This window comes from Myotis nattereri (genome assembly GCF_964212035.1).
Source record: "Myotis nattereri genome assembly, chromosome: 7".
NCBI lineage: Eukaryota > Metazoa > Chordata > Mammalia > Chiroptera > Vespertilionidae > Myotis > Myotis nattereri.
In genome coordinates this window covers 47324743-47337458 of record NC_138082.1, presented here as the reverse complement: position 1 = coordinate 47337458, position 12716 = coordinate 47324743, and the positions used below count along the sequence as shown (strand labels likewise).

The window sequence follows — 12716 nt, the reverse complement described above, 5'->3', positions numbered from 1 at the left end:
TTCTCTTTACATGAACTTCAAACTCCTGAAGCTGATTTATAAGGATCTCTAGCCTCATTTCTGCCACCTATTCTTTGCATTCTTTGTCTCAGTGATTTTATCTTAAAAAAATAATTTTTATTGATTTTAGAGAGGAAAGGAGTGGGAAAGAGCGATATAAATATCAGTGATGAGAGAGAATCATTGATCGGTTGTCTCCTGCATGCCCCACACTGGGGCCCAAGCCTACAACCCGGGCATGTGCCCGGACTGGGAATCTAACCATGCCCTCCTGGTTCATAGGTCAATGCTCAACCACTGACGCATACCAGCTGGGCCTCTTTTTTATTTTTTTACAGCTTTGTCTACTTAGAACACCATTTTCTTCTCCATCCCTAATTTCTTTGGCTAATCTCTAATTCCTGTTTTATACTGTATATCTCAGTTTAAATATCTCTTCCTCAGGAGAGTCTTCCTGAATTGTAGACTAGTTTTATTTGTTCTTATGACTTCCTGTACTTTTCTTCTTATAGTCTCTATCATACCCACTGTCTTCTTAGATCTTAATCTCAGTGAAAAGAGAGACTATGTAAGTCTTTTTTTAATAAAATTAAAAAAATATTTTTATTGATTTCAGAGAGGAAGGGAGAGGGAGAAAGAGATAGAAACATCAATGATGAGAATCATTCATCGGCTGCCTCTTGGACACCCACTATTGGGGATCTAGTCCGCAGTTCAGGCACGTGCCCTGACTGAGAATCTAACTGTGACTTCCTGGTTTGTAGGTCAATGCTTAACCACTGAACCATACTGGCTGGGTGAAACTATATAAGTCAATTTATTTACCACTTTAATCTCAGAGCTTAATAGACTACCTGGTCCTCAGTAGGTGCTCAATAAATAATTGTTGATGATTGACTCTCATTTAACATTGAATCATTACTCTCTAGTGATGAAAGTACGCAGGGAAAAATAGAAGTACTAATCATTTTATGTCATTAAAGATTCTAAGGTGTTTTTCACAAGATTATTATTTAAAATAGTGTCAAGAAAAATAGTGATTTTGGGTAATTATATTCTGCTTACTTATCCTCTGTTTTTAATGAAATAGAACAGCGATCAATGTTTACATATATATATTTTTAAAATCTCAGCATCCCTAAGCACTCTCCCATCAATATCAATGGCTCACAACTACAGTGGCAGTAGTTGTCAGTCAGAGGGCTTTTCTGAATCTCAGGTGTGGGTTATTTATAGAAAGTCCCTTACTCCCTCTTCCTCATTCAGTTATACCCTCTCTTATCCTGTTGAGAAGCACTAAAAGAGAGTATACTTAACTTTGTGGGTCCTGTTCTTACATATAGTTAAATTTCAGTGTAATAAGAGTCCCCTTACTTGCCTCAAGTTCAGCAGCAAAGGCATCATAGTTGAGACTCAAATTCCACATGCTCATTTAGTTCTTACTTGTTTAAGTTCATACCTTGCAAAAATTAAAACAGATATCAATCTTGCCAAAAGAAAGCAAGTATTCATATTAAACATCAAGAGTTGGAAAAATAATTTCATAGACTGAAACCCAAATTTAATGTATGGAAATTAAGAGGTTCAGTAGAAGCCCTCCTCACTTATGAGTTTGACAGTAAGTGGTTAAAGTGAAGAATCATTAAAAATGATACATACTGCTTTGGCCAGTTTGGCTCAGTGGATAGGGTGTCGGCCCTTGGACTGAAGGGTCCTGGGTTCGATTCTGGTCAGGGGCATGTGTCTTGGTTGCAGGCTTGATCCTCAATCTCGGTCCGGGAGGCAACCAATTGATGTGTCTTCTCCCATCGGTGTTTCTCTCTCTCTGTCTTTCCCTCTCCCTTCTACTCTCTCAAACAAAGCAAAAAAAATCAATGGAAAAATATCCTCAGGTGAGGATTAACTACAAAATATACATTATCTTAAACAATGCATTTAACCTAAAACACAGAAATGCATGCTCATTCTCCAGTCTTAATTTTGGGCAAAGCATTTTTAGGGTGTGGTTTCCTTGACTAAGTTCTTCGTCTTTCTTATATATATCACATCTTTAATGCATCATCTGTGATTTTCAGTTTCAGTTTCCTTAAAGTAGAATAGGAACATTAGATCTTAGTGGCTTCACTATGTCTAAAAATCTTTCTAGGCTTTTATGATTTTTTCCCTCCAAGATTTTTTAGCATTTTCTCAGGCATCTTTATTGTCTCTTAAAAGCTTATGATCCAGTTTTTGTAATGTTTCTCTCTAAGCTTTCATATTTCATCAGTTCATATACTTTTAATTTAAATTTTCTAATTATAATAAAAACAACAATTTATATGAACAGAAATGAAAACTGACTCTGGATAAGCATATACATATTAGGCTCTTATACTAGGCTTTTATACCAACCATTCTGTAAATTATGGCTGTTAGGGTATTTTACGGTGGGATTGGGGGGCTTGTTTGTCCAGTGAATCAGTTTAATTGGAATTGGTTAAGAGAGCTAATGCATTTGTGATAACTTCTATTAGTAAAGATTTTGTAAAAAAAAAAAAAAAAGATTTTATATAAGCATACCCCCTCTCTAGCAATGTATTTACATTTTGAGGATTTTGCCCTGGCCTAATAGATCAGTTGGTTATAGCATCATTCCGATATACGAAGGTTGTGGGTTCAATCTCTGGTCTGGGCACATACAAGAAGCAACCAATGAATGCATAAATAAGTGGAACAACAAATCGATGTCTCTGTCTTCCTCCCTCCTTTCCTCCTTTTTTCTCTCTCAAATCAACAAAAAAAAGATTTAAAAACTGAAACTGTAAAAAAATGTTTTTGAGGACTTTTTTAAGGCTTAAATTTATGTGTGTTTTGTGTTCTTTCAATTTTGAAATACTGTTTTTGCTAAGAAATTGTATTTACATATTCTTTGAGTAGAAAGTAATTAAATATATAGTTTAAATCACAGATTTGATAGCTAAGATGGAATGAGATTAATCTGGGAATAAAAATATTTATTGATTTGGACTGAAATATTGCATTATGTCATTGGAATCAAGAAAATAATATCTACACTAATAAAAGAGAAACATGCAGATTGGTGTCACTCTGCTATGCCCACTAGCCAATCAGATTAGTATGCAAATTAACCCAACAAAGATGGCGGTTAATTTGCATTCACAGGCGTGGAGCGAAGACTGTAGGCTCCAGCCGGAGTGAAGACTGAAGACTGAAAACTAAAGAGGCTTGGCTGCAGCAGAGAAGCCAAGCCTCACTGCAGGCCACAGCGGAGAAGGCAAGCCTCACTGCGGGCCACAGCGGAGAAGGCAAGCCTCACTGCGGGCCACAGCGGAGAAGGCAAGCCTCACTGTGGGCCACAGCGGAGAAGCCAAGCCTCACTGCGGGCCACAGCGGAGAAGCCAAGCCTCACTGCGGGCCACAGCAGAGAAGCCAAGCCTCGCTGAGGCCGCAGTGGAGAAGCCTAGCCTCGAGGCTTGGCTTCTCCGCTCCGGCCGGACCAAAGGCCTGGGTCCCGGGTGCTGGAGGAAAACCGGTGCCAGAAGCCAGGGGAAGGAAGGCCTATCGCGCGAATCTTCGTGCAACGGGCTTCTAGTGGTTTTATAAACATAGTTAACTCAGTATCATATAATATGTTGGGCATAATAGTAAACATTATTATAATGTGCTAAGTATTATGTTAACATTTCATTTAATTCCCTTAAGATAATGTCTTTTTCCATTTTACAGATGTGGAAATTTATTCAGAGTCTAACATGTTTAAAGCCATATAGATATTAAATGGCAAACTTGGTTTGAATTTAGGTGTCTCTGAATCTAAAGTATATAATCTGTAACCTTGTAAAGTTTTTTTTAAACTTATTTTTGGGCTGTGTGTGTTTGTTTTAGATGAAGAAAATAGTTTACATGTGGTAGTGAACTGTGGAGAAGCTTTACTGAAGAATAACACTTATTGGCCTCTTGTCAGTGATTTTATTAATATTCTTTCTCATCAAAGTGTGGCTAAGAAATTTTTGGAGGACCATGGTCTGTTAGTTACATGGATGAACTTTGTATCTTTCTTTCAAGGTATGAATTTTATTTTTTTGTTAATTTCTTTAGTTTACCAAATGCCTAATGCGGAGCTATCAACTACTAATTAAAAGATAATAGCACATTATTTGGTTACATGTGAAGTGTCTCATTTTAATTAATTGATATTTGTAAATACTTTAATAAAGTATTCATGAAGATACATCAGAATTATAAAAATGTCAAAATATTAAAATGGAAACAGGAGAATAAGAATGTAATTTTTTTAGTATTTTAAACCATTATTCTGGAAGTTTCTATTCTCTAAGAAGATTCATAATGCTTTCATAAAAATTTCAACTAGCATCAATTAAAATAATTTTAACTTTTTAATTTAATACATTCAATTATGTTATATAAGAGACAGTTTGCAAAGTATTTATAAGAAAATCTAGTTTGTAAAGAATTCCAAAAGGACTAGATTGTTATATTTTTAATAATTTACTTATTTCTATACATATTGCTATTTGTGTGTATATTAGAATATGTTTGGTACTAGGAAGTATTTTATTTGATTTTTAATAGGAAATCTTATTTTCATTAATAAGGCTTATATCTGTTTTAATTTTTGTAAGGTATGAACTTAAACAAGCGAGAACTAAATGAGCATGTGGAATTTGAGTCTCAGACCTACTATGCTGCCTTTGCTGCTGAACTTGAGGCATGTGCACAGCCAATGTGGGGGCTTTTATCACATTGTAAAGTGAGGGTATGTTTATTTTTGTTAATTTCTATAAATACCTTTACAATAATTAATTAAGGAAAAAGATGTGAAAACATTTATTTGTATACATATGTATAATAAGGTTGCAATGTTTAGTTCTGAACTCACCGCTATGAAAGCTGACTTGAGACAGTAAGTATTTTTCTTAGACAGGCTGGACTTCATTTATATTATCACATCTTTCCAGCCTTCCCTTGTTGTGAATATAAATCTCTGCACTCATCTTTATTGTTTCATTTTATCCATTACCAGTTAGTTGCCTGATTTGTCTTGTCTTTCAAGGGATGAGGATAGTTATCAATAAAGTTGACACTTTTAAGATTCCAAGCACAAAATCAGCATACATTTTATACAAATTCCAGTTGTTTATAAACAAAATCCAAAGGTAACATAGCAGCAACATAAATTCTTTTAATTGGATAAGAAAATGCTTATTTGTAATTGTGTGTATGTATGTCTTTCTATACAAACACATATTTTACTTTTGTATTTTGAAGTATTGGTTTGATGGGACTCCAGAGTCCTTGGATAATCCAGAAAAATGGCATTCCCCAATCCTTAAACTAAGAAGTTGACTGAGATTTTGCTATATAGATACCAGGAAGTCCAGCCTGCATACCTGTACCAATAAGCATGCTGTACAAGATTTTATAGTAGAAGTATTTTGAAACTCTGGGTTCCGGTCGGGCACTGCCTCCTTCTACTTAGGTGACTTGGCCTGCTCATTTTAAACTACTTGAACTTTGCAGTCTCAGTCTTTATCCTTATTTTTAAAAAAGCAAAATGAAGGACAGCAAAGCCTGAACTTCTTCACAGGGTTATTATGAGGCTCTCTTCCATATAATCTTTAAGTGTATATGTTTCTTTAAGCAGATTTATATTTTCTCTCATGACTTCAGCTATTTTCTAAATGCAGATGACTCACAACTTGATTGCTGTCCTGCTAGGTTCAAATTTCCAACAGCTTTGGCTACTCATGTAGATAGATCTCCTTATTAGGTACATGTTTTCTCAGGTCCCTAACTAACTTCTAAAATCATCTGTTCATACTGCGTTCTTTATGTTACTTAATGGTATCTTAAATAATGCGATTAGCTAGTATAGAAACCTTCTCCCATTGCTGTACCGGCCTTGTTACCTGTATAAGATGCCATGAATTCTCTTTTCCATTCCAGAAATATCTCCCTCCCACTTCTTTTCTCTGTCTAATTTATTTCTGTATATTTAAAAAATCTGGGTTGTTAAGGCAATTTCTCAAATTGTTTTTCTGCCTTTGATTCTTCTTTTTGTAATCCATCCCAATACTTAAGTTACTTTTCTAAGTTCTGTGGATATCTCTTCTCTGCTTAAAAATTACTCAACTTCTCATCTGTCTCCAGGATAATGTTTGAGTTTTCTATAGAGGCATTTAAGATTCTACACAATTTGCCCTCAACTTGTTTCTCTTAATTCACGTTCCTACCTACTTGCCTTCATTGGATTACCATTCCTCAGCATGCAGTGTTCTTTTTAAAAAATTTAAGTCATGTCTCTTACTTTACTAATTCTCAAAATGTCTGGTTCCTTTTTACATACATACACAAACACTTTTAAACATAAATACAAAATTCAAGAGAATCAGATGGATAGATAAATTCAGGAAGCCAAATTCAGTATAAAAGAAAAGGACAGTCACCAAATTTTATAAATGATCTTCTGAACACCTTCTCTGGACATTGAGCTTGATATGTTATTTTAAATGTCCCATGTCACATGGTCCACAAGGTTTTCCTTCAGGATTCTGAAGTAATCAGTAGCCATACTTGTTATTAAGATGGGTTCCGTCATCTCCACTTTGACTTTGAGGTGGGACCCACACATAGTAGTTTGGGAATTTGGAGGAAAGTGTTGGAAAAAGTTTACCTGGACCAGAGCTTTCTTTTTCTTCAATTCATCTCCGTTTTCCTCATATTCATTCTTTGATGTTGAGGGGTCCTCACATCATGCAGCTGTTTCACCAATCTCTTGATAATCTTTATTCTATTCCATTTGGCTGAGTAGAAACATGTTTCCATGCTGTTTTGTTTCTTTAAAACATGTGAGATCTGTGGGAGGGCTTGTTTTCTACACTGCTTCCTCTGACCCTCTCTCCTGATGTAGTTTACTGCTTCCAGCCTCCAGTTATTTTTTTCCCTCCCCGATCCTTCCTTTTTTCAAAAATTTTTATCTTTATTGTTGAAAGTATTACAGATGTCCCTAGTTTTCCCCATTGACCCCCTCCACCCAGGACCCACCCCCGAAGGCCATCACCACACTATTGTCTGTGTCCATGTGTTATGCATATATGCATTCTATGTTCTTTGGTTAATCTCTCCCCACCTTCCCACCAACCACCCCTGCCTTCCCTCTGAGATTCATCAGTCTGTTCCATGCTTCAGTGTCTCTGGATCTATTTTGTTCATCCATTTATTTTGTTTATTAGATTCCACATATGAGTGAGACCATGTGATACTTTATCTGACTGACTTATTTTGCTTAGCAAAATACTCTCTAGGTCCCTCCATGCTATTTCAAAATGTAACAAATCCTTTTTTCAGCTGTGTAGTATTCCATGGTGTAGATATACCACAATTTTTTATTTGCTCATATACTGGTGAGCATTTTGACAGTTTCCAGATCTTAACTATTATAAATTGGGCTGCTGTGAACATAGGGGTTCAGATATTCTTTCTGAGTGGGATATTCTACTTAAAGTGGGATCACTGGTCAAATAGCAGTTCCATATTTAATTTTTTGAGGAACTCCACAGTGGCTGCACCAGTCTGCATTCTCATCAGCAGTGCACTAGGATTCCCTTTTCTCCACGTCCTTGCCAGCACTTGTCACTTGTTGATTTGTTGATGGTAGCCATTCTGACAGCTGTGAGGTGATATCTCATAGTTGTTTTAATTTGCATCTTTCTGATGATTAGTGATCTTAAGCATTTTTTTCATATCTCTTGTCCACTTAGGCAAGGTGCTTTGCCAAATTTTTAATTGGATTGTTTCTCTTCCTTTTGTTAAGTTGTATGAGTTCCTTATATATTTTGGAAATTAATCCCTTATCAGATATATCATGGGCAAATATATTCTCCCATACAGTGGGCTCCCTTTTCATTTTGTTGATGGTTTCTTTTGCTGTGGAGAAGCTTTATATTTCGATGTAGCTCCATTTGGTTATTTTCTCCTTTGTTTCCCTTGCCCTAGGAGATGTATCTGTAAAACATATTGTCATGGGAGATGTTTGAGATTTTGCTGCCTATGGTTTCTCCTAGGATTTTTATTGTTTCACAACTTACATATAAGTCTTTCATTCATTTTGAGTTTATTCTTGTGTACTGTATAAGCCGGTGGTCTAGTTTCATTTTTTTGCATGTACCTGTCCAATTTTCCCAACACCATTTATTGGAGAGACTTTCTTTACTCCATTGTATGTCTTTGCCTCCATTGTCAAATATTAATTGAGAATAATTGCTTGAGTTGATTTCTGGGTTCTCTGTTCTGATTCATTGATCTGTTCTTGTGCCAGTACCAGGCTGTTTTGATTACAGTAGCTAAGTTTGTTGTGGCTATTTGTGTGTTTTTTTGGTTCCATATAAATTTTTTGAGTATTTGTTCTAGATCTGTGAAATATGCTGTTGGTATTTTAATAGGGATTGCATTGAACCCATAGAATGCTTTGGGTAGTATGGACATTTTAATGATGTTAATTCTATCAATCTATATTCTTCCACTTGTTTATATCTTCCTCTATCTCTTTTCAATGTCCTGTAGTTTTCTGAGTACAGATCTTTTACCTCCTTAGTTAAGTTAATCTTAATTTTTTGTTGCAATGGTAACTGGGATTTTTAAAAAATTTCTCTTTCTGTGAGTCCATTATTGATGTATAAAAATATTGATTTCTGGATGTTAATTTTATATCCTGCTATATTTCCAAATTCATTTATTAAATATAGCACTTTTTGTGTGGAATCTTTAGGGTTTTATATGTACAATATCATATCATCTGTGAATAATGACAGTTTTACTTTCTTTCTGATCCTCCTTTTCTTTCTCCTCTTTCCCCTCTTCTTCTACTTTAGGCTCAGCCTTCATTCTCATTAGAATTGGAGGGAGTTCAGGACGCTTAGGGGGTATCTTTCCTACTGTTCCAGTTTTTAATTTGAATTTGTGTTCTTCTTTCACGACACCAAAGAAAGAAAGATGTAAACTTTTTAGCTTATTTTTCAGCATCTATAGTCTAACTTTTAGTCCTTTTTAGTTCCAGAATCTCTGCTGGCTTTACAGTTTTTGTCAATCCTTTAAGTCTCTGTTGTTCTTTCCTTAGTTCAAAAGTTCTCAGGTGAAGTTTCGCCCAGGACACACCATCCAGTGCATTCCCTGTTCATTTAAGACATGAATGCATCTAAAGAGTCCTGAGGTGGTGACTGACAGAGCTTTGCTTGAGGCTTTCAGTCTCTCAGAAATTTCAGAGTTCTTTTTCAGCATCATTCAACTTTGCAACCAATGATTCAAAGGTCTCTGGCTTCTCATCAAATCTTCCCAGCGTTCTTCATTTAGTCTAGAAGCTTCTTCTTAACCAGGCCAGTCCAATCAAGAAATATGTCATCATCATTGTCATAAAAGTCTTCCTCTTCTCAGTTCTTCACTTTCCTTTTGTGAGACACTGTCTCCTTCCTCAGAAATCCCAAAGTATCGAGGATTGGACAGGCTTCCAGTGAGCACTGGATCGTTGCTTCTTTTTTCTTTCCCGAGTGTACAGCCTCAGCCACCAATTGTTTTCCAGTGGAATCATCCACAGGTAATCTAACCCTGTAAAGCCAAGTGCTGTGTCCCTGTTTATCAAATTCATATTCTATTTCTCAGGCAAAAATAAACCTCTGGAGAACCTTTTTTGGATACTTTATATAAAAGGCCTGCCTTGCCCTAGCCGGTTTGGCTCAGTGGATAGAGCATCAGCCTGTGGACTGAAGTTGTCCCAGGTACAATTCCAGTCAGGGGCACATGCCTGGGTTGCGGGCTTGATCCCCAGTGTGGGGCGTGCAGGAGGCAACTGATCAATGACTCTCTCTCATCATTGATGTTTCTCTCTCTCTCTCTCTCTCTCTCTCTCTCTCTCTCTCTCTCTCTCTCTCTCTCTCCCTCCCCCCCCCTTGCTCTCTGAAATCAATAAAAAATATATTCAGCCTTTCCTGCTGAAATTCTATAACAATGGGGTTCTCTTCAGCCTCCTGATCTACAGCATCTTTTCCCATTCCCCAAGTGCACCCCATTTCATCTTGACTACTAGTATTTCTCTTCCTTTTAGTGGTATCCCTTTCCTCATCTTCATTTGAGTTTTACCCTTCATCTTTTCAAACATCATTTGTTGCTTCTTGCCCAATTCCTTCAATTGTGTTACTGTCAACTCGGATTCTACCTCTCGGTCTTCCTCTGGTCCCTGAAAAGAAAGAGCCAAGTGCTGCACAGAAATGAAGAACATGTCCGACTTGGAGCTGACAGTAGGTATGGGGTGGGATGTAAGTCTTGTTGAGAAAGGTGCTGTGGGTGCTTCCCAGGTCATAGAGGTAGGAATCAGGCCCATAGCCATTGTATTCTCCATTAGGGCTGGACACCCCAGGCTACAGCACAGCGTGGTACCCAGACACTGAAGGGTGTTTCTTGCACATGTTGCAGCTAGACAACCTCCCGAAAAGGCAACAACTGTTCCCTTTCAAGCTATGGGTGCAAAGGATCTTGCTGCCCTTCAGGTTTGTAGTTTGTAGGGGGCCATGGTTGGGTCTGCCTAATGGCAGCTCTTAGTAAGGGGGGAGCCCAGGCTGGGTCCCCGGGAACAGGAGCCACTGTGGGTCACCACCTGCATTGTTCTTTCTCGACTTCTATGCTTTTTTTTAAGCTAGTCCCTTTTTTGGCATATGCTCTTTCATCCTCTCTGCTTAGTCCAGTGCTTCTTTTACATGAAAATCACCTGGGAAGCTTTAAAATTACATGTGCCTAAGCCCCACTGTCAGAGATTTAGATTTAATTGATGTGCAGTAGGATCTCAGCAGTGATTCTAATGATTGTGAAGAACCACTAGTGTTAGCTCTTCAAAAATTCTACTTATAAGACTCAACTTATATGTAATCTGCTCATTTAAGTTCTTTCAGTTAGGTTTATATTACCTTGTTAATCTCTATGTACTTTATTATAAACTGTCATATAATATGTGTTTTGTTTGTTCATTCAAAATGTTTACTGAATGCTATTCTGTGCTAGAGAGTATCTAGATTCTTGGGTTTTTGATGTTGAAAAAGTAGACTTGGTTCTTTTTCTCTTGGAGCAATCTAATAGGGGAGATAGACATTAAGTAAATAAACACGTAGCTTTACTTTGTAAACTCTAAGTCCTCTATAGAATAATAACAGATTGTTGTGATGGTAGGATCTCAGACTGATTAAATGAGAGGATCTGTGAAGGTCTTTCTGAAGAAAGATTATGTAGGTACCAGTTATGTGAACAATAAAACTGGGGTTATCGGGGTAGTAGGAAAGATAGATTGGAATAGCCTGCCTCCAGTGATTGGTACTTTTAAGGAATTTGTGGCTAGAGCAATAGAGTAGAACATGGAGTTGGAGAAAGTGGCAGGGATCAGATTATTAAAGCAGTTCCTTATAGATCATGTTAACGAATCTTGGATTTAGTTTTAAGGAGAAGCCAGTGAAGATTTTTAAACAGAGGTTTGATTTGATCAGATATATACTTAAAAGATCATTGTAGTTTTGGGAAGACTGATTGAAGGGGATGTGGAGAGCATCAGGACTAGAAGCAAATAAACCAATTAAGATAATAATAATTATCTTAATAATTAAGATAGTAGTCTAGATAGGACATTCAGCTTTGAAATTCAAGGTATATTCAAGATGCCCTTTAGATATTGAAGATGAGAATCAGTAGGCTTAGTGATGGATTGTATGTTGATGAGTGAGAGAGAAAGACTTTTGGGTAACTAGGTACAGAAATAGAAAAGATTGATAGAAAAAGTAGGTTCTGAAAGATTAGAGTTAGTTTTAGATGTGCTAAGTTTGAGATGCCTATGAAACATCCAAGTGGAAATAGTGAATAGGCAGCTGGAATATATGAGGTAGAATGAGCTAGAATAGGTGACTATATGAGTTTTGTGCTCAGAGGAGGAATCTGGACTAAGGTTATAAATTTTAGATCCTTGGGCATATAGATGATATTTATCATTGGCAATGGGATGAGATAAAGTAGGAAGAGAAGAGCAATGGACTCTGAAGAAACAACTAACTTTTGGATATGGAGGGAATGAGAAAAACCAGAAAAATTCAGTGTCATGTAAGCCAATGGAAGACAGTGATTTAGGAGGGAGGATTGATATGATGTTGATAATAAAAAGACATTATTTTAGGAGGTGCCAACAGTTTTGAGGATGACTTTGGATTATGAAGCTGAGGTTACATAATAATGAGAAATCATTGTTTCCAGGCAGTAGTTTATATATTTTAAGTTATTTACTTCAGAGAGGAAGGGAAAGGGAGAGAGAGATAGATACATCAGTGATGAGAGAGAATGATTAATCGGCTGCCTCCTGCATGCCCCACACTGGGGATTGATCCTACAACCTGAGCATGTGCCCTGCTTGGGAATTGAACCGTAGCCTCCTGGTTTATAGGTTGATGCTCAACCACTGAGCCACGCCTACCGGGCAGTAGTTTATTTTTATTTTTAGCTCTGAAGGCCAGGATTGCAATGTGTTATGGTTCCCTTAATCTATAAAGTGAGAGAACAGACAGAAAGCAAGTTCATATTGTCCTGGTAGTATCTGAGACAGTAGTGTCTTGGTCCTAGGTAAGATGATCTCTTGAGCACTTACAGTTTGCCAGACATTGTTCTTTACACTGTAT

The 12716-nt window shown here is 36.9% G+C and overlaps 1 protein-coding gene and 1 pseudogene across 2 annotated transcripts in view; one reads left to right on the top strand and one right to left on the bottom strand.

Moving 5' to 3' along the window:
- The window catches only part of UBR3 (ubiquitin protein ligase E3 component n-recognin 3), a gene marked incomplete at its 5' end in the record, with an annotated part of 186279 nt that overhangs the window by 70067 nt on the left and 103496 nt on the right, over positions 1–12716 (top strand). Inside the window, 2 exon segments of the mRNA XM_081095514.1 lie at positions 3886–4065; positions 4644–4777. Of these exon segments, the coding sequence (XP_080951640.1) occupies positions 3886–4065; positions 4644–4777 (314 nt within the window).
- On the bottom strand, positions 8812–12699 carry LOC308522498 (kanadaptin-like; annotated as a pseudogene). Its single transcript has 3 exons — positions 12686–12699; positions 9997–10527; positions 8812–9729 (listed from the first exon to the last, which is right to left on the bottom strand). The product of its transcript is annotated as a kanadaptin-like (transcript).